This window comes from Rhinichthys klamathensis, unplaced genomic scaffold (genome assembly GCF_029890125.1).
Source record: "Rhinichthys klamathensis goyatoka isolate OS25496 unplaced genomic scaffold, OSU_Roscu_1.1 h1tg000006l_1, whole genome shotgun sequence".
Classification (NCBI taxonomy): Eukaryota; Metazoa; Chordata; class Actinopteri; order Cypriniformes; family Leuciscidae; genus Rhinichthys; species Rhinichthys klamathensis.
In genome coordinates this window covers 2,844,577-2,867,000 of record NW_026606559.1, presented here as the reverse complement: position 1 = coordinate 2,867,000, position 22,424 = coordinate 2,844,577, and the positions used below count along the sequence as shown (strand labels likewise).

The 22,424-nt window shown below is 38.6% G+C and overlaps 1 protein-coding gene across 5 annotated transcripts in view; it reads left to right on the top strand.

Annotated features, from left to right (window-relative positions):
* The window catches only part of triob (trio Rho guanine nucleotide exchange factor b), a 182,207-nt gene that overhangs the window by 77,830 nt on the left and 81,953 nt on the right, over positions 1–22,424 (top strand). For all 5 annotated transcript variants that reach the window (XR_008807619.1, XM_056257617.1, XM_056257639.1 and 2 more), the window contains exons 4-10: positions 372–486; positions 6,447–6,639; positions 7,842–8,330; positions 10,049–10,171; positions 18,542–18,733; positions 20,084–20,215; positions 21,552–21,782. Coding sequence is in view for 4 of the 5 variants with exons in the window: in XM_056257617.1 (XP_056113592.1) it covers positions 372–486; positions 6,447–6,639; positions 7,842–8,330; positions 10,049–10,171; positions 18,542–18,733; positions 20,084–20,215; positions 21,552–21,782 (1,475 nt within the window). In the remaining variant the exon portion in view is untranslated. The remainder of the gene's footprint in view (positions 1–371; positions 487–6,446; positions 6,640–7,841; positions 8,331–10,048; positions 10,172–18,541; positions 18,734–20,083; positions 20,216–21,551; positions 21,783–22,424) is intronic.

The following is a 22,424-nucleotide window of genomic DNA, read 5'->3' as shown; positions in this document are numbered from 1 at the left end:
TCAGCTTGCCTAAGTAGAGATAAAACTCATTTCCAATTTTGCCCTTCTTCCACCTCTGCACTTAAAAGAGAGTTTAATATGTAGTTGATATGCAATACCGATATGAACCAATGGTATTACTCTAGCAATGAAATGAGGCATCATATTCTGTATTAGACAAAAACTGCAGATAAAAGAGTTGTACTCCGAAATGTCTTGGTGTGGTCAACTATGATAAGTAGGCCATGGTGTTCCAAAGCATCACTATATACAGTAGGTATGCTAGTTGGACTCGTTTCTTGAGATTAGAAATTGCCCTGTTTTACTAATGCTTGAGTGACAGAAATGTTGTTGTTCCAGCTAAGCAAATAGTGTGTTTATTTGACTCACAGGTGGAAGAGACCGTCGAGGAGGGCCAGTCCTTACATTTCCAGCCAGGAGCAACCATGACAGAATACGACAAGAGGACCTTAGACGACTTATTGCGTACCTCGCAGGCATCCCCAGGTACTACTTGTGTGTGTGTGTGCATCTTTGTCTTTGTGTCAGTGTGAACATTATTATGCAACAAAATTCAAAGTCATAATAGATCAGGTGCAGCCAGTCGAACCATGGAAGCCAGCCAGCAGCTGTTTCAGCTGAGTCACCAATGGGTTCATCTTAAGGCTGGCCCACACTAAAAGATTTTAAAATCTTATCAGATTTTCAAAATGTAAGATACCATAAGCATGAAAATAAAAAATCATAAATGTAACCGTTTTGTCCCTATAGTATGTGGAGTGCCACGAAGTGACCAAGACGGCACACCACAAACAAACAGATTCCATTCACAAACAACCAGAGTCCCGACTGTGAACACAGAAAATCTCGCAAAATTTCTCGGGGTCAATCGTGATTTCAGAGTAAACAAAACTTGCCAGACAACAGGCAAGAAGAAATTGCGATAATAGTGTTTGGACTGCTTTTTACAGAAAATTCACCGGGGAAAAAAAGAAAAAGGTTTGGATGAAGTCATGTTATGCGTCCGTCTTCTGTCAGCTCGCTTTCTGATTGGGTATCGTTCCGTTCCACGTGACAATCTACAGAGTGCGTGCACGTTTGTCCTCGGGGTTCCCCCCACACAACGCCTCAGTTACTGACTTAACCCTCACTCCCTGATGGAGCGAACGGAGACGTTATGTCGAGTGATGACATTAGGGGTCATACTTGACAGAAAGGTAACAAGATTTCTGATCGTAAATATTCAACATGTTGGATATTTATGATTTGAAAATTGGTGCAGCCCCAAGGTTCTTTCGAGCAGATTAAATCACTTTTAACACCACAGGAAAATCTGATAAAATAATCTGTAGGACCATGAAGATAATCGAGACTATTTATCGAAAGGGGAGAGTTGGTCTCAAAATCGACCCGATTATCTTGTAGTGTGTGGGTGCCTTTAGCAGGTCAAGCTCTGCATTTGGTATATGTTTGGTGGATAATTGGGGATTTAATAAAGATGCTGTCACATTTACGATTGCTAGGCGCATTTTCACCAGCAAAATCCAGTCCTTTCAATAGGAATCCACGCTATCATGATCGGGAATCCCAAAAGTTTGTGGTCTGTCTAATACTTTCTTTGAGCAAGGATGCAGTATATTGATAAAAGGTAACCGTAAAAAAAAATGTGTAAAGATTTATATTTAAAATTGATGCTGTTGGTTTGAACTTTATATTCGTCAAAGAATCCTGAAAAAAAAGTATCACATTTGTATCACAAGTTTCCACATTGATAATAATAAGAAAAGTTTACTTGAGCACCAAATCAGCATATTAGAATGATTTCTGAAGGATCATTTGACACTGAATCATGTGAACAGCTGCTCAAGGAAAGATGGGCATGTGTTTTATCTATTTGGTAACACTTTACTTGAAGGGGTGTGCATAAGACTAACATGACACCTTCATAATCATGACATGACACATGTTATGAATATGAAGGAAGTTGTATGCATGTTTATGACAACTGTTATTAAGTGTCATTCGCTCAGTTATGACATTTTTAATGCAAATATGACATTGTTTGAGATGTTTTTGTTATGACACCTTGACATAAACAAATACATCATAACCTGTCAGTGTCTTTGTCATGACAACTTGACATTACTAAGACAACACAACCTGTCATAAACATGACCTAGCAGATTAATTATCAAACTTAAGAAACCACTTAGCTTTATTGGTTAACATTACATTAAACTGTCAGGTGGTTGGTTTTGATATTGGCTGTCATGAAGCCATTATAACTTTTTAATGACAAATTCAATTTGTACCACTGTAGTTGAGGTCACGAAAAATATTCATGACACAGTTATAATGGCCTCATGACAGCTAGTGTCAAAACCAACCACATGACAGTTTAACTTAATTTAATGTCAAGTTGTCATGACAAAGACACTGACAGGTTATGTTATGTTATGGTTTATGTCAAGATGTCATAACAAAGACATCCTAAACAATGTCATATTTGCATTCAAAATGTCATTATTGAGCGAAAGAGACTTAATGACAGTTGTCATAAACATGCATAAACCCTACTTCATATTCATGACATATGTCATGTCATGGTTATGAAGGTGTCATGTCAGTCTTATGCACACCCCTTCAAGTAAAGTGTTACTATCTATTTTTTGCCAATTCATTTAAAATTGCCCCTTTCAATGTGTTGTCATATTTACCATTGCCTTTTGAATTTTCACCAATGAAATCCAGTCATTTTAATAGGAATCCACGCGATAAGGAATTTAGTTCAGTTAGTGGTGCGAATTCACTGCATTGACAGACAGCTGCTTGGATTGAAAGTGACTTTTGTGTGAGTGCGTGGTGCTTCATACATTTTGTTGTTAGGCGGTTGTGCTCACTAGGGTGTTTGGTGGTTGCTAGGGCTGTTGCTAGTGTGTTTTGGGTGGTTGCTGCTTAGGCATTGCTTGATGTCTGCTAGAGTGGTCTGAGCAGTTGTGATGGCATTGCTAGCCTTTTGCTAAAGGGTGTGTTATAGGGTTGCTAAAGCGTCTCTTGGTTGTTGCTAGGGTGTCCGGCGTTGTTTCTGTATTACTTAAGTGGTTGCCAGGGTGTTCTCTGTAATTGCTATGATGTTGCTAGGCAGCTGTTAGGGTGTTCTGAGTGGATGCTGTGGCATTGATATGTTCTGATTGGTGTTGCTAGGTCTTTGTTTGGGTATTATGTGTGGTTTCTAGGGCATTGCTGGGTGGTTTGCTGCGCTGTTGCAAGGTGGCTGCTAGGGTGTTCTGAGTGGCTGCTATGGCATCGGTGTGTTCTGAGTGGCGTTGCTGCAAGGGTGTCTTAGAGGATTGCTAGAGCGTTGCTAGGTGGTCGCTAGGGATTTTGTTTTAGAGACTTCCTAATGCGTCACTAGGTGGTTGCTAGGGCATTGATAAGTGGTTGCTATGGTGTTCTCTGTATTTGCTAGGGTGTTCTGGGTGGTTGATTTGGCATTGAAACAGTTGCTTGTGTGCTCTGGAGGGTTACTAGTGTGTTTCTTATTAAATGAAAACTACAGCTCAAGGAAGCACCTTTACTTATTGAACCGACGTTTTCATTTTGTTTAATTTAATTTCTTTTCATATCTATATTCATATACACATGTCATGCCCATGGCTAAGCTTTTCCCAGTCTTATTACACACACTCTAACACTGCATAGCAGTTTTCTGGCAACCACCCAGGACACCTTAGCACTGCTGTGGTGAGGTAATCTTTGCATTTTCTTGAGAAGACGTTCAAGTCTAGTTAATGTATTTTTTTGTGAAATCCTGATTTTGTCTTTATTTTTTTGTTTTGAAGCTCCCTGTTCTCTGGTTTGTTTAGACATCACATGGCCAATTTGTCTTTTCCCTGCTGTGTCCTTCTGTAGTTAGCATTGATTCGACTCAGTGAAACTCAACCAGCTCCACGTGAAACTCTGCTTTCAGCCAGAGGGTTTTAGCTCTGCACAGTTCAAAACTTTATGTAGGTTATCATCTGCCTCAGGGTTCTCCCAAACTTTACTTCTGTTCTGTTGTCCATAATCACTCTGTTTGAGCCACAGAAATTAAACCTCAACTTCTCGACGGCTGTAAACACATTTTCCACTTTTGCACTGTACATGACAGTTTGAAAACACATAACATACTTCAAAGGACATAGAATTTAGTTGGGATACTTACTTCTAACCCTTTGCTTGGCAGTGCAGATATTCAGTATTATGTTGGAGACCCAGATGTGGCCCCTGGTTAGGAAAACAACTCTTTAGTGAGGGAGTGTATAGACGCTTAGGGTTGTTGGTTTTGGTGTCTGGTGTGTATCGGATAGCCAGGGGTGTAGATATGTTGTTTGGCCTGAAACTGAAAATTTTAGGCCGCACTGGTTGTCCTCCATCCCTCTTCCATTTCTTTCCTCCATCCATTTTTTCACTCCTAAGAATATTCTCTCTTCCTTACTCTTCCATTCTCATTCTTTCACACTGTGAAGGAATATTCCTGACTTGATACAAGTTAAGATTGATGCCATCACGTCTAAACACTCACTGTTTTGAATGTACACCCACAAGACTTTTCATTTTATGTGTTGATATAGACTAGTATAATAAAATCACTTTTGAACTCTTATTACCATATAAAGCAGGTAAAACCAGTAATTTTCATATGAAATATGCAATGATACCAGACATTCATCCACGGGAATCACGTCGGTAACACATAACATTAAAGGTGCTCTATGTAACTTTTCTACTAAAATGAATCCTTTTTTTATTGCCTGTGTGTGAAGGGGTTGTAATCACACATTAAAATGATCCACTTGTCGAGTTTTGCTATTACCTCTGAAGGCCAGTATTCCTATTTCTATGTGAAGTCTCCGGGTCGGATTTACCGCGAAATCCAACGGATGTGACGTGCATGCGCGCTCCCGAGCCTCTCTCCTTATATACAGTCTATTGTAGACGGTCAGGGAGTTACGTCCGGTTAAAGGCGCACGTTTTTCGGCTTATATCTCAGTCAATCTTTGATCAATATTCCCAAGACTCTAATCGTTCGTAGTGCTGGACGGGGCCTTTCGAACAAGCCCACCCCCGAGGTCCAACTCGCCCGGCTCCCCGAGTTATAGCCGTTCGAAATCGGGGGTCCCAGCGAACGGCGATCCAGTAGGGGGGATCCCCAAGGCCCGCCACTCTAGCGTTCGGGCAAGGGTTCCCCTGGGACCTCCTCCCCCTAATTTGAGCTCTTTGGGTCTTTGCGTTCCAGAGATACGAGCGATTTTCTTCTGAGATCGTGACGTCACCGGCGTCCGCAATTTTGCAGCGCGCCCGATGGTTTTCGGCTAATATCTCCGCGAAAACACCACCAAAAACTATGGAACTTATATGGTTCTTTTCAGCTCGACTAGATGGTCCCAACGAGCTCGGTGCTCGCCGAATCCGTCTAGTATTCGCCGAGATATTTGCGTAATAGACGGTATTGTCTATGAGTTCGAGCACGAGCGCTCTTGTAAAATTTGGTTGCAATCTGAAACATCACCACTAGAGGCCGCTAAAAGTTACGTAGAGCACCTTTAATCCGCCGAGAAAAGTAGTACCTCCACTAAGATGATGATTTAAAGAACATTACATCAATTAATATAAAGGATTCATATAAGCACTTAAAATTACAGGCGTGGTTTCTTGCTAATTATTTATGTATGTGTGTACGATTTTAACTGTTTTTGAAACAAGCCTCTTATTGAATTTTCAGCATCCATTACTCCAATTGTGCTACTTAATATTTTTGTGAAAACAAAAAGGATTCTTTGATTAACAGAAAGTTTGAAGAAAAGCAGTTGATTGAAATATAAATCTTTTGTAACATTGTGAATTTCTTCACTGCCACTTTTGATCTATTGAATACACCCTTGCTGAATAAAAGTATCAAATAAAAAATGGTACACATCCCTTTCTCTTGTTTTCTCTCTGTCTCACTCTCATCCCTCTCTTCATTCTGTGTTATTTCACTCTTCCTCCCCCTTATCTCTTTCTCTCTATCTCACTCTCTCACAGAGAGGGAGGTCAGAATGATTTAGAGTTGTTCAGTGTTCATTCCTGTGTAAGAGTCAGACCAGAGAAGTGCAGCTGTGGATATGAAAACACTCTTGAGTTAACAGGCTGTTTTTCAAGCTAGAGAGCTGTTTAGTTAGCATTTTATTTGTTTGTTTTTGTCCTGTAGCAGTTTTCTTTCAATTTAGCCAGAAGGGTTTATTTACCTTTTGCATATTATATTTGGGTAAGTGTTATTTTTCATGCAGGGTCATACATTATATCTGATGCACTACATTTGATTTAAACCGAGAGGGATTGGTCGCTATCTCTAAAAGCAGTGGCTCTCATTTACCTCTCCCTAATGACGTGAGTGTCAGCGGTTTGCAGAAGAGCTGATGCTGTGTTTTTATTTGTTCGTGTAGTGAGGAGGTGAGCAGACATGGCTTCACGGTCATCGTGGATATGCGTGGATCTAAATGGGACTCTATCAAACCTCTGCTGAAGATCCTACAGGAATCGTTTCCTTCCTGCATCCACGTCGCTCTCATCATCAAACCTGACAACTTCTGGCAGAAGCAGAGGACGAATTTCGGCAGTTCCAAGTTTGAATTTGAGGTGAGCACTTTAAACCTGTGAATGTACGTTAAAGAAAGTGACAGCAAATTATGAGTTCTGTTTGTGGTATTTTCAACAAGATGTTGTTTTGAATGTTTCTAAAATCTGTTATGCTTTTGTTTTATCTGAATAAATAAAAACAAAAATGATAACGCAATATGCTTAAAGAACATTCTAGAACATGTCATCTTGCTGGTGTGAAAGTAGAGCTTTCGAAATTACTTCTGACCTATTTCATCAAACAGCTGAGAGGAAGACGTGCACTAGTGATATATTTCATCTGAAGGCTTAATCTCCCAATGGAGGTTTCTTAAATTAACACATCTAATGCAGCACAAGCTTAAAAAGTGTTATTACACTGTAATATATATGTAATTGATACATAATAGGTGTTTATAACTGCATCACAAATATGATTTGAAGCTGTTTACACCTAAACACTGGAAAATACCTTTAATTGCGTTAGGTTAATGCAGAACAGACGGTCTTGAAGTTCTGCTCTCTAAGTCTCTATCCACCAGCAAGTCTCAAGTGTCCACGGTCCCCTCATGTCTCTGCTGTTATCTCTAATAACATGACCTGAGCTGCAATGTCTGGAATGTTTTCCTGGCTCCTTTAAGTAAAGTGTTCCATGTAACTGATTCAATAGGATTTGCATTCATCATCCAATCAGTGTTTAATTGCACTGTTGTTTTAAATAACAATTGGAGCTTCTTGGAAACCTCCCGCTGACAAAAGTGATCCATTCAGGACCCAGAGCTGCCAAATTATTATCATAGGTAGCAGTGATCGGTTTTGGTTGTTGTAAAGATGTCACGAAAAAGGAGACCCGCATGTAAAATAATACATTTTGATATTAAATTGCAAAAATGTGGCCAAAAAGGTATAAAAAATATGTCAAAACTTGTAGATACAATGCAGAGAAATCAAACATTAATAGTAAAATATCAAGAAGATATTCAACAGATATTAAACATAATTTCAAAACCTAGTAAATCACCACGCCAACATCTCCTTGAAACTAGTAAATGTTCAGTTTTAGTTTTAGTTTTTTAGTACATTATGTTAAACTAAATGAAAATGTAAAATTTTGATGAAAAAAATAGGAAAGTTGTTTTATATTTAATTTTATTTCAGTTATCGTATTCAAAATCTGATGCATTGAGAATATGAACCCAAGTGTCCTACTTTCATCCTTTCAGACCATCATGGTGTCCCTCGAGGGTTTGACCAAAGTCGTCGATCCTTCCCAGTTGACTCCAGACTTCGAGGGCAGTCTGGATTACGACCACGAGGAGTGGATCGAAGTTCGAGTGGCCTTTGAAGACTTCACTAGCAATGCGGCTCGCATCCTAGCCCGTTTGGACGAGCTCCAGGACATGGTGTCCCAGCGGGACCTGCCGTCAGACCTGGACGGGTCTCGGCGTGCTATGGAGGAACACGCGTCTCTGAAGAAAAAGGTCACTAAAGCTCCTGTGGAGGAGTTAGATACTGATGGTCAACGCCTGCTTCAACTAATCCAGTGTGGGGAGAAAGGCAGAGGAGATATCCAGGGATTAGCTCCAAAAGTCCAGGCACTTCTGGATAAACTCCACGGCACGCGCCAACATCTCCACCAAGCCTGGCACATGCGCAAAGTCAAACTGGATCAATGCTTCCAGCTAAGACTCTTTCAGCAAGACGCAGAGAAGGTATGAATGAACATACTACAATATATGTGAGGTTTAATAAGGACAGAACTTGACAGGTTTACATATAATATAAGGTTAGAACAATAACATAAGTCACGATGCAACATACAAAGAGCGTTTAATACATAATATTTGTACTCTATATAATTGCATGTGATATTTCAAGAGTTCTATATTTTATATTCTTTAAGTGCCTCTATTATGCTATTTTATAGGTTCCTAATTTTGTTTTGGAGGTCTCCTACAATAGAATGCACGCATCAAAGGTCAAAAAACACTTTCATTTTCCCATAATATACATTGCACATCCCCTAATTTCTGAAAATGGTGTGTTCGTAGATTCAGTCTCTCGAAGTGCCCTCTCTAAACCCCACGTTTCCAGAAGCCTACTCTGCTCTGATTGGTCAAATAGCCCAGTCTGTTGTGATTGGTCTACCGCTTACAGAGCTTTTTGAAAACAAAACCCTCATTACCATATCTGAATTTCAGCTCCGGAGGCTTCCTCAGTGCTTGTATTCTTTTGAAGTGCATGCAAAGTGGATTTGCAGCACTGAAAACAACATCTTCTCAAGATGTCGACAACACAAAACAAACTTGTCCAGCCTCAGCTACAACAACATTGTTTGAGGGCGGGTCAAAATATACATTGTTTGAAAGAAGCCAATAAAAACAATAGGCTGGCATTATGGAAATGTTACATTGTTACGTAGGTATGTAAGAGGAAATGAGACTGGAATTGCTGACGACTCGTTTTGTCATGCACTTAGATCTGTAAAACTTTGCAGACCTTTTACACCCACAAACAGCCATATTACATACGCCATGAAAGGGGATATAAAAGCATAATAAGGCCACTTTAATAACAATTCACTTCGCCAGTACCATGGTACAGTAAAGGTAAGTAATGGAACCAGTGTTCATGCATTGTAACTGCATAATACCAAGTTATTTAGTCTTTAGTGTTTTCCAAAAAAGTCTCTTATGTTCACCAAGGCTGCATTTATTTGATCAAAAATACAGCAAAATATTGTATTCCAGTCGTCAGTGTCACATGATCCTTCAGAAATCATTTTGATATTCTTCCTTTTTTTCAGGATTCTTTGATGAATAGAAAGTTCAAAAGTACAGCATTTAATTTAAATTCATAAAATGTATTTTAATCAATTTAGAAATATTAATTTATTTAAAATCATATTGATCCCAAACACTTTATTGGTAGTGTATGAGAAGTAAGCACAGTTAAATACAGTAGTCAACATTTGAAGAGGATCAAAAAAGTTCATCAAAGTCCTAAGACAAGAACGGGTATTGTTCAAAATTCATGTATAACATTGATGAAAGGTTTTGATCCACTTAAAATATTGACTACTGTATGTTAAACCTATCTATATACAGTCAAATAAAAGCGTTACGAGCAGAAACAACAATGACAATTTATTAGTCAGAATTTTCTCTCAAAAATATAAAGAAAACAACAAAAAATAAAACCAAATCATTTGATATGGTTGTTGACAAATAAACCCAAAGATAAGCAAGATTTTATAGAATCTGAATGAGCAAATCCTTCAGAATTTCACCAAAGTCATGTTTTGATAAACATTGATAGAGTGTGATACATTGATATAGTGTTTCTTAATGAGAGTGTATTGAAGTATGACATAAAAACAATATTCCAGTATATTTCACAGTCCATGCTTTCCATTTTTTCCTTTCAACAGATGTTTGATTGGATTGTCCATAATAAAGGCCTGTTCCTGACAACCTACACAGAGATAGGAGCCAAACATCAGCACGTGCTGGAGCTGCAGACCCAACACAACCACTTTGCAATGAACTGCATGGTAAGACTGTGTCCAGTGGTCCAGCAGTAATATCTGTCACCACCTGAGGCATTATAACTGTGCAGCTTGATGAGTGTTACATCAGGAAAATAATGTGCGCTTGTACACGTGCCCTGACTCACTTAGTCATGCAAGAATGAATTTTCTGTTGTCATATAATAGTCATGTCAATATATGCTTGAAGGGTATGTAATGCCACTGAAAAACAGTCACACGTTGATACATCATCCCTGTGTGTGTGTGTGTGTGTGTGTGTGTGTGTGTGTGTGTGTGTGTGTGTGTGTGTGTGTGTGTGTGTGTGTGTGTGACCCAGGGCATATTCGTTAATCACCCCCAGTAGATTTCAAAGGGAGAGAGTTTCACAAGAAAACGCCATGGCATCAATCACTGATTTTCCATCTCTATGGTCTTATCTGCCATCTGTCCATCCATATCTAAATGTTACTGCTGTTCAGCCAATAGGAAAAGTCTACAGCATGTGTCTGCAGCATGCAGGGTGGACTCGTACAAATGACCAATGTAGTTTTAAATGTTTTCACATGTTGGAAATTCATAGAGAATGTTTTTTTCTCAAATTGGAAGGATATAAATGTGGTAACACATATCTTTCATTAATAAGTCATTAAACAGTAATAATGCTTAATAGACCAGTAGTTGATGTACATTGAATATATTGATATATAAAAGAGATTCATCTTCACTTGACAATAGCACTCAAGTGCTTTAATGTACAACAGGGATATTAAATGATCAAATTCATACACCATATTAATGATGCACACTATATACAGATGAGTTAAGCTAAATGGTTAAGCATTTTCTTTTTTTCTTTTTTTTAGTTTTTTAATGCAAATGCCTGCATTGACAAATAATTTAATTTACAATTTTAATGAAGTGTTCACGAATCCGGAGGAGAGATTCTGCGCTCATTTTACACACAAATTAATATGACTTTACTCATATATTTTTGGAAGTTTCATAAATGAAGCCCTTTTTTTAAAGGCTACAACAGTGTGCTATTGATTTGTATATATATATATTAATTTTTGTTTCTTTTGTTTTATAGGTATGAAATAAACGTGATAAACAATTAAGAAAAACTATATAGATATAGAAATAAAACATCTTGATGAACAATTAGAAGAACAAACAATATAGGTGATTAAAATACACTTAGTTATCTACACAAAAACTAACAACAAAGATATTAAAACAAAACAGATCTTGATAAACATAAGAAAACAAACAATATAGAGATGGAAATTAAATAAATTCATAGTTAAATGCAGCTAAATATTATTATGCATTTGTGTTCTCCACCCTTAATTACATAACTTTTAAAGTTACCAATTAGGATGTTTTTTATAGGTTGTTATCGGGCTCTTTGCTGTTCCTTTGTTGTTCCTTTGTTAGTGTGTTAGGTTTGGCTGAGTGTGCTAAATCACATGTCCTGCCTCAGCTGTGAGAACTGTCTACCCCCTCTCACGTTGCTACAACTGTGCAGAACTTAACGGATGAAACGCTTTGTCAACTGTTTGCTTTGGGTTAGCCTGACTGTCGGGCACCTCCTCTGGAAGTCCCAGGAGCCTTACTTCCCTGCCTGACATGAAGCATTAACGGACGAAAACACTTTAGTGTCAGGTGGTTATTCGGCTTGTATTACTTGACAGTTACTTGATTAATGCACGTTTTGTGTTTATCGTATTCTTTCTAATGTCTGATCTCTGGTGTTATTATCACTGGAAACAGACTTCTTTTAGTTTTTTAAAGTCGACATGAAATGGACGTTGTGATAGTCTTCCCTATCGCGACGTATATCTGAGTGAAACGGCTTCTGGTATGTGAAGAATAAAAAAAAAAATGTAGGAGGAGACTTGATTTCATCCTTGGGATTTGATTGGATCATAGGAAGTTCCCCATTTGCAGTCAGTTGTGGAAGAGATTTAGTCCCAGCCCCCGCCGAAACACACATCATGAAGAGAACAGATTTCTGTCAGGACCACTATCGTCAAATACGATTGACAATTAGCATACAGTTTGGATTGGCGGTATGGTTCCGTTCTGGGCAAGAACTCCCTGCGCATCCATGCAGCCTAGCATGGATAAGAGCAGCAATACCCCCCCTTAGGGTAAACAGAACAGAACCAACATGAATGTATTGCAGATATCATTAATTCAAGATTTTAAAGTACAACATAATTCGAGAATTTATTCTGATTCAAGGCGAATCAGAATGCCAAATCCTGACTGGACGAGAGGAGGAGCTGGGGATGGAGGAGGGTAATTAGCTCCTGAGAAACGCGATAGCTGCTGATAATACTAAGGATAGGCGTCGTATTCCTATAGGTAGACGTGGATCAGCTGATGCGAGCTTGACCTGCCAGAACTGACCCTACGCTTTTAAAACAATAATGATGTGCACAAATACATTATTTGTAATAAACGGCAACATTCTGAAAAAAGAAAAATTCATTTTTGATTTAATGTTGACTTTAATAATCAACAACACTATATGCTGATAGCCTGCCCCCTAGAGGACTCAAGGGCCACTACAGTTTAATAACCTGCACGTACTGTGGCATTTGCAACATGTATTGACTGTAATTCAATAGGCGATTTATGGAGACGTTAATGTCCATCGCATGGCACACTGGGAGCCTGGTTGTAACCTTTCGTAATAGACATGCTTAAGCAGCTATGTCATTGAGTTCCGCGGGTAATGTCACCTGAGCGGAACGTTATGCCTGTCAAGTTGTAAATTAACTCAGCCCCACTCTCTTATGAAAGACAATCTGGAGGACAACATGTAGAATACACTCCTCCAGCTAAAGGCATTTTACTCATGGCTGGGTAATCTCCCATCATGCTGGTGTATTGATCAGTCCCGGAGACATCCAGAGGGAGATATAATGTTCCAGGCACTCCTCCTCTAATCACCCAGACTTTAGGAGAAAAAAGGTTTTGCATAATAATATTAAACCTGGGTTTTATGTCTGCCTGTAAGAGTGAAGGGTAAACTGTCCTTGTGTGACTCTCTCTGTTTAAGTAGACTTCAGGGTCCAGTACTGTTATAAAATGATTTTTTTTTTTTTTTTTTTTTTTTCATGTGAGGAAGGCTTTTGTTCTACGGTATGTGTGTCTTGGCTGTGTTCAGGTCTTGAAATGTGATCTGAGTAAATGTAGGTAGAGCGCTTCCTCGGTCTGCACTCTCATTTTGTGCTCAAGTGACATGACACTTGATTTTATGTGTCTTTTTTCTTGATGTTATGTTTTAGGGGTCAGATAATTCACTTATTTCTATCCAAGTATAGTTAATGCAGGAGTTTACAAGAATACTAATGAAAAACAAAACAAACAAACACAAAAAAACACTAAAAGGTTTCTTTTCGAGCTGAATTCTCATTGGACTGGGAGCAGCAGTGTGTGTGTGTGTGTGGGGGGGGGGGGGGGGTCCTTATATAGTAGGTATTACAACAAAACAGAAAAGGTAAAGAAAATAAACAATACAAATTTAAAATGGAATGTGTGTAAGATTGTAGACAGACACTACTGTACAAACGTTGACTGATTTTTCTGTTTGAAAGAAATGTATACATTTGTTCAGCACAGATACATTAAATTGATCAGAAAATAGTTAAATTGTTACAAAAATTCGTTTTCAAATAAATACTATTCTTTTGAATTTTCTATTAATCAAAGAACGTATCACTTTCCTTAAAGTTATTAAGCTGCACAGCTGTTTTCGACCGTGACTGTGAAAACATGAAAACCCAACAATTTGTTTAGTGTCATTTCTGCCTCTAACGTGATTGCGTTGCTTTTTATCCTTGAGTTCTGTAAATTTATGTAAATCGTACAAACTGATTTTTTTGATGTGCCCTCCATATAAAAGTCAATTTTGCTAATAAACCACATGCTGGTCATTAACATGACAATAGCACCCATTATATTTAGCATACGTTAAGCCAGAAGTTACTTTAAGCTGCTTTAGATTTACATGAAAATGAGATACCAGAAGCTCTTAATTGTTTTCATGATGCAATCCACAAGGTCTGTGATACATAACAGAGGGATTGGATGAATTTGTGTTTACTGGTGCATGTCTATCTTCTCCGAGCAGCTCTGAAACCAGGCTTGGAGTGAGACTATACAAAGTTAATAAGTATTTTCCATCCTGACTTCATCTGGTAGAAATACGTTTAATTTGTGCATGTGGGCACCAGTGACTTTGGATTGTCTTATCTACATATGCAGGCTGCATTATTTAGAAATAGTCATCTTTAAATTAACATTTTTGATACAATTTACAGATTTAGCTGGTGTGCACATCTTCCAAAGATCGTAGAATTCTTCACGGTCAAGTGTATACTTATGTGTCGTATGATTATGTATTACGTAAAACAATTTCAGTCCTGATATACACTCACCTAAAGGATTATTAGGAACACCTGTTAAATTTCTCATTAATGCAATTATCTAATCAACCAATCACATGGCAGTTGCTTCAATGCATTTAGGGGTGTGGTCCTGGTCAAGACAATCTCCTGAACTCCAAACTGAATGTCAGAATGGGAAAGAAAGGTGATTTAAGCAATTTTGAGCGTGGCATGGTTGTTGGTGCCAGACGGGCCGGTCTGAGTATTTCACAATCTGCTCAGTTACTGGGATTTTCACGCACAATCATTTCTAGGGTTTACAAAGAATGGTGTGAAAAGGGAAAAACATCCAGTATGCGGCAGTCCTGTGGGCGAAAATGCCTTGTTGATGCTAGAGGTCAGAGGAGAATGGACCGACTGATTCAAGCTGATAGAAGAGCAACTTTGACTGAAATAACCACTCGTTACAACCGAGGTATGCAGCAAAGCATAAAGCAGAAGACCTCAACGGCTACCACTCATCTCCACTACAAATAGGAAAAAGAGGCTACAATTTGCAAGAGCTCACCAAAATTGGACAGTTGAAGACTGGAAAAATGTTGCGTGGTCTGATGAGTCTCGATTTCTGTTGAGACATTCAGATGGTAGAGTCAGAATTTGGCGTAAACAGAAGGAGAACATGGATCCATCATGCCTTGTTACCACTGTGCAGGCTGGTGGTGGTGGTGTAATGGTGTGGGGGATGTTTTCTTGGCACACTTTAGGCCCCTTAGTGCCAATTGGGCATCGTTTAAATGCCACGGCCTACCTGAGCATTGTTTCTGACCATGTCCATCCCTTTATGGCCACCATGTACCCATCCTCTGATGGCTACTTCCAGCAGGATAATGCACCATGTCACAAAGCTCGAATCATTTCAAATTGGTTTCTTGAACATGACAATGAGTTCACTGTACTAAAATGGCCCCCACAGTCACCAGATCTCAACCCAATAGAGCATCTTTGAGATGTGGTGGAACGGGAGCTTCGTGCCCTAGATGTGCATCCCACAAATCTCCATCAACTGCAAGATGCTCTCCTATCAATATGGGCCAACATTTCTAAAGAATGCTTTCAACACCTTGTTGAATCAATGCCACGTAGAATTAAGGCAGTTCTGAAGGCGAAAGGGGGTCAGTATTAGTATGGTGTTCCTAATAATCCTTTAGGTGAGTGTATATATATATACATATTTTATATATAAATTAAAAAAAAATTCTTATATACATGCATGTGTGTGTATTTAAATATATATACAAAATAATTATACACAGTACACACACATATATAATGTAAACACAAACTTTATTTTGGATGCGATTAATCACGATTAATCGTTGGCTAGCACTAAAAAGAATTAAAAAGGTAACTGCAAGACTATATCTCACAATTCTGAGAAAAAAAAATCAGAATTGCGCGATATAATCTTGTTATTCTGTATGTTTCCCTTCAGAATTGTGATATAAACTCATTGCGAGTTCTAAAGTCTGAATTGGGCGATATAAACGTCTCAGGTTACGATAACCGTTGTTTTTTTCTGCCACCACAATGTGCACGCAAATGCAGTGGCATAACTGTGTCTACTCCCAAAAGGTCTACATGCTTATTTGCTTCTAATAATAGCTAATTCACATCGAGACCAATAACAACAAATGAGAAAATTACTGATATAGTCACTATTGTATTGTGCATCCATTGCATGTCTCATTTAATTAGGACTTGATTTAAAGCTAAGGGTTGAAAAGTTTGTGAATGTGTGTTTTTGTATGTGCATGTGACTATTATTGCTCCAGGTTTTCACGTGCACAGACATGACTGCTGCAGTTTATTGTTGCACGCAGGCCGATACCAAACCCCCATACGGTTTTCATCTGACAGCTCTCTGTGTATTGATCCTGTACCCTTTTGAATGCCTCTGGGCTGTGTAATTAGTCCCATGTGAGGAAACAGCCTGGTAACCAGAGCGCTGCGTTCCACCAGCACTCTCATGCACTAGACTTTAGTTCTCCCTAAAGAACGTGCATAATTCAGACACTCCCATTACATCAGAGAGCACACACTCGTAAAGCATATTAGTATGAAAGCGCTAATCTAGAATCAGATCCCGACCCATACAGTACTGATCATGGTGATCATAGCGCTTTCTCTGAATATGTGACGTTTTTCCAGGTGAAACAGAACATTTAGGTGGAAATAATGTTTGGTGGAGCTCGATAGGCATTTGATTGGATAGTGAAAAATTAGGCTATGGTTTTATTGGTTAAAAGTTATGTTTAATTTTAAGATAAGGCTATGTTTTTCCTCGGCCAATGAACATTTTACACTTATTGATCTTCCTACATGCATTACAGAGTTAAACAGTTGGTTTTCTGTGATGTGTTTTTACTGCAAATTGTACTGATTTGTCAAAAAGATTATGCTATCTAGCAACAATGAAGTGCAATTACAAAAATCACTTCTGAATCTTGGAAGCATCAGTACGAATATGTCAAAAACTACAAACCAATCAATAATGTTTTATATCCAATGCCAATGCCATCAGTTACAATGGCACTTAAAGAATGCAAACAGAGGAATACTTTGATTGAACATGCTTTATAACAGTATTATTGAATTAAAAATTTTATTAAATTTTTTTTATTGGAAATACAGTACTGTTCAAAAGATTAGGGTTGGCACGATTTTTCACTAAATTTTTAAAAATAAGTTAATTACGCTAGGTGGGTTAGGGTTAGGGTTATGTCTTTTATGTTGTAATTATCATAGTCATGTTTCATGTATGTCATGTGATTCCCTGTTCCCCTTGTGTGATCCTGTCGTGTGCTTTCCTAATCTCATGTGTCATATTCTGATTGGTTCTCTTGTTTCATGCGTCTTATTTTTATTGGTTCCTTTGTTTCATGTGTCATGTTCCCATTGGTTGTCATAACTATGTGTCCCCTGAATCATGTGTTTAAGCCTCATGTATGCCTTGTAGTTGAGTAGTTGAGATTGAAGTATGTAACGCTGTAATGTAATGTGTTCCATGTCCCATGTTCATTGGTTCCGTGTTCAAGGTCATTGTTTCAAGTCGGTTTGTAGTTCACTCACTCACTCACTCACTCACTCATGTTTGTTTGGTTTCATGTTGTGGATTTAATTTAAGGTTTATGTTTCACGTTTTGGATCATCACTTATGTAAATAATCTGCATTTGGGTTCTCTTCACCATCATCCTCGTCTGCTTCCATGTCAGCATTGTGACAATGATACAGCATATCGTATTAATGGGCCCAGAAGCATATTTCTTAAGCAAATAGGGTCAATTTTGATTCCATGTTATCTATATCTAAAGTATCTTTACTTGGTGGTCCCACAAGCTCATGGTGCTACCACAAGCTGATTGTTCAAATCTTAAGCTCAGGGTCATTTTTTATATCTATTAAGATAATTTATGTCAGTTTCGCATACTAAACTTTTGTTTACAATTTATGTTCGTATATTGTATTTTCAGTTGTTAGAGCATATAGCAAAAAAATTTAAATGTCTGAAATGGGTAGTCCTGAATTCTGACCATGATTCTTCCTCTTGGCTAAAATTGTCATCCACACACATTCCAGAGCTGTGGCTGAAGCTGTAGACGTGTGTGTGTGTGTCTGTGGCCAGACGAGAGCTACTCCTCCCTGCAGAAGCAGCTTTGAGTGGACTTCTGTTTATACCGAGTCCGTACACATTTGTTTTGAATGACAATATTAAAAGGAAAGTAACATTTTATGATTTGTAGCACACCCCCCCCCCCCCCCCCCACATTTCAGCCTTCAAAGACAAAATGCACTATGTTTTGATTTGTTTTAGCTGTGCCAATACCACATACCCCATGTGTGATTAGCATAAATGTGTTTCAATTGTAAAAAACAACCCATTCAGGAAGTGATGCGAGGTAGACAGCACTCAGTGATTCCTGTGGTCTCTTGCAGAATGTGTATGTGAACATCAGTCGGATCATGTCCGTGGGGAACAGGCTGCTGGAGTCGGGTCACTATGCGACCCAGCAGATTCAGCAGATCTCAGGTCAGCTGGAGCAGGAATGGAAAGCGTTCGCCGCCGCGCTGGACGAAAGGAGCGCACTGCTGGAGATGTCCGCTAACTTCCACCAGAAAACTGACCAGGTGAGGACTAAACGTGCAGACACATACCTATAGCTGGTGTGTGGTGAGCGCACATGTACTGTGGCTGCCGTCACATCATCCAGGTGGATGCTGCACACTGGTGGTGGTTGAGGAGAGATTCGCCTGACATGATTGTAAAGCGCTTTGGGTTTACAGGAGTACATAAGAAATGCGCTATATAAATACTTTCTTCCTTCCTTCCTTCCTTCCTTCACTCACTCACTCACTCACTCACTCACTCACTCACTCACTCACTCACTCACTCACTCACTCACTCACTCACTCACTCACTCACTCACTCACTCATTCACTCACTCACTCACTCACTCACTCACTCACTCACTCACTCACTCACTCACTCCTACAGATACACTGAGCAAACAAACGAATGCATATTGATCCCCGTTGCACACAGATAAAGTGTTTTTTTGCATTTACACATATATATATATATATATATATATATATATATACATTTACACACACACACACACACATATATATATATATATATATATATATATATATATATATATATATATATATACATTTACACACACGCATATATATACTGTATATATATATATATATATATATAATGTAAAAAAAAAAACTTTATTTATTGTCCAGATATTGTCTGGAGTGGAAAGGGTTAACTAGAGGATGTTTGTGTGCTAGAAAGGGCTTCCAGATTTTAGAGAATGATGTGTTGGTAATACAAAAATAATGATTCCGAACACGTTTTACAAAACCTCATACCACCCATTTCCCTCTCCTGTTATTCAGACAAACAAGTTGGAGGAGCTGTGTGTTGACAAATGTTTAGAAAGCAAAACAAGCCACAATTGCTCTGTTCAGGTCTGCCTACACAAAAACACTTATGTTTGTGTATTGTTTTATGTTTTTTTTTTTCTCAAGTATTAAATATGTATTGGTGTATTTGCAACTTGGATGTTCATCTCGTGTTTTATGACTGAATCATTGGTGATTGTTCAGAGAATTGTCACTTAAATACTACAGATATGTCTGTGTGCTATATAAAGGATACATGAAATCCATTCCTTTCATCTTTCTATCCTGTATCTTCTCTTTGAGCTTTTATTATCTGCTGTCAGCATCCATTTTAGACTGACACGCCATTCATTCAGCTTTTAATTTGCTCCCAATGAGACACGACAAAAATAGACTGTATATTTGTAGACAAATTGTAATAATTTTTTTGTTTGTTTTGACCTAATTAGGGCTATCAGTATAGTAATCATTCCTGTCTGTGGTAACAGATCACAGATGTTCTGTATATTTGGCCATTTTCAAATAACCAATAACTCAATATTCTTATCTATTTTCTAGTATATGAGCAACATGGACTCATGGTGTAAGGCATGTGGAGAAGGAGATCTTCCTTCTGAGCTGCAGGACCTGGAAGACACCATCCACCACCACCAGGGTCTCTATGAACACATCACCACTGCCTATTCTGAGGTATGAATCTCTTATCTCCATTACAGGAAATACTATGCTCTGCAATACAAAGTGTTGTAAATGTTGTGCTGCTGCAGTATGGACTTGTATGGACTCCTGCCAACAGATACACATACACGCTGCTGCATGAATGGCAGATCTAGGCAGGTGGAGCTGGGGGAGGTGGAGGGTCTAAGATGAACTCTGATAGTGTGCTGCAAAAACAGCTTACCGCGAACACTCAACCAGACTGTTTAAAGCTGCAGTCCGTAGCTTTTTTGGGGTTAAAAATTATCCAAAATACATATTTACACATAAATACATAACACAGCCAGTGTTCAAAACTATCTGCTTGCCTTAGCTCGATTCAAAGCTGTAAGCTTGTAATAATGTTTTTAATTCCAGTGATACTGGTGGATTTCCGCGGGAGATTCGAGCATGTCATGCGTCATTACGTCACATCTGTACACATAAAGAAGGAGTCTCGGCTAGTAGGCTATATTGCGTGTGAGGATGCTGGAGGTGGAGATTTATAGCCTTTTCTCACTGCACTTGATATAATTAAACTCATCAATTTGATGGCGGATCCAGAAAGGTTCAAACGACAATCACCAGTGACAACAGATTCACCCGCTGTAAAATGCAAAAGACTTCGTTCGTACTTCAGAGTGGCTACAGAAAAAAAGAGAGTGCAACCGGACCCATGCGAAAACAAGGATACATATCGCCCGGAAGGACATTACATGTAGTCACGCAATGCTGACGTTGTTAACATTAACAATTTGAGAACAAAGTTTAATTTGCACGGTTTTGCGTGATATAAGCGATTGTTAGATCTAATCAGCGCGATTTACTGCAATGTCAGAACCAGAACAAAAGTGGATGTTTCTTACTTGTTCAGATGACATTTTCCGGTGAAAATTCTTATGTTGGTCATACTTTCAAAAAATAATAATCTGTGATTCTGAATCCCAGTATCCACACCGGCGCGGTGACTGACAGCCTCACAGTTTCCTTAAACATTGTGTTCATCCGCGCTGTGCCGTGTCGAGGGTGTCGAAGTACAACTCACGTAAAGTTGATAATTCCGCGAATATCTGCAATTGCAGATTTCGAACAGCGATGGCGACAAAGAGGAAAAACTGCGGACTGTAGCTTTAAATGTTGAGCAAGCAATCTCTGCTGAATCATTCCGCTTGTGCTCTGTAGTAAATGATGTGATTGCTAACAGATTGCATGAGAAGGACCGATCAGCCTGCGCCATCTATTGTTTCATGACTAGATATTCAATTGAAGGTAGGATTTTCTTGTTTCTAAGATCTTCAGGCGTTGATGTGTGTTACCTGTACATCCTCAGGTAAGTCAGGATGGCAAAGCCCTACTAGATAAGCTCCAGCGCCCTCTGACCCCAGGCAGTGCAGATTCGCTGACGGCCTCGGCTAACTACTCTAAAGCGGTGCACCACGTCCTGGATATCATTCATGAGGTTCTGCACCACCAGAGGCAGTTGGAGAACATCTGGCAACACCGCAAACTCCGTCTTCACCAACGGCTACAGCTCTGCGTCTTCCAACAGGATGTCCAGCAGGTCAGACACTTCTTCGTAACCAACTATACTTTATACACATACGACTGCAAATACTGTTGGTACGGATTCAGTCGGATTTATTTAATCATTCTTATTTGGGAAGTGAGAGATGTGCAGATTGGATGAGGTGTCAGAGCGTTTCACTAGACATCTGTGTGGATTTTTTTTTTATTTCACTCTCACCCACTTCCCACAAGTTTCATCCCCCACATGCCTGTTCCTGGTGAATTTTACTTCTTACTTGCAGTGATTTTATTTTACCTTCTCTTGCTCAATTTAGGTCAGATTCCCACAGTTGCACATCATTTTACCCATTGAACCAAAAAAAACTAATAGGGGTGAATTCAGGTTCATTGGGAAACATTTCCCCAGTCATCTCAATGGCAAAATGTCTCCCAATCAATCTTGGGTTCACTCTATCTATATCTATATCTATACAGTATATATATATATATATATATATATATATATATATATATATATGCATTGCATTTATCAAAAGTGACAGTAAAGACATTTACATTTATAATGTAACAAAATAGTTTTATCTAAATAGTGTTTATCTAAATGTATCTAAATGTTTCTTGAGCACCATATTAGCATATTAGAAAAGTTATTATTATTGAATTGTAATAATATTTT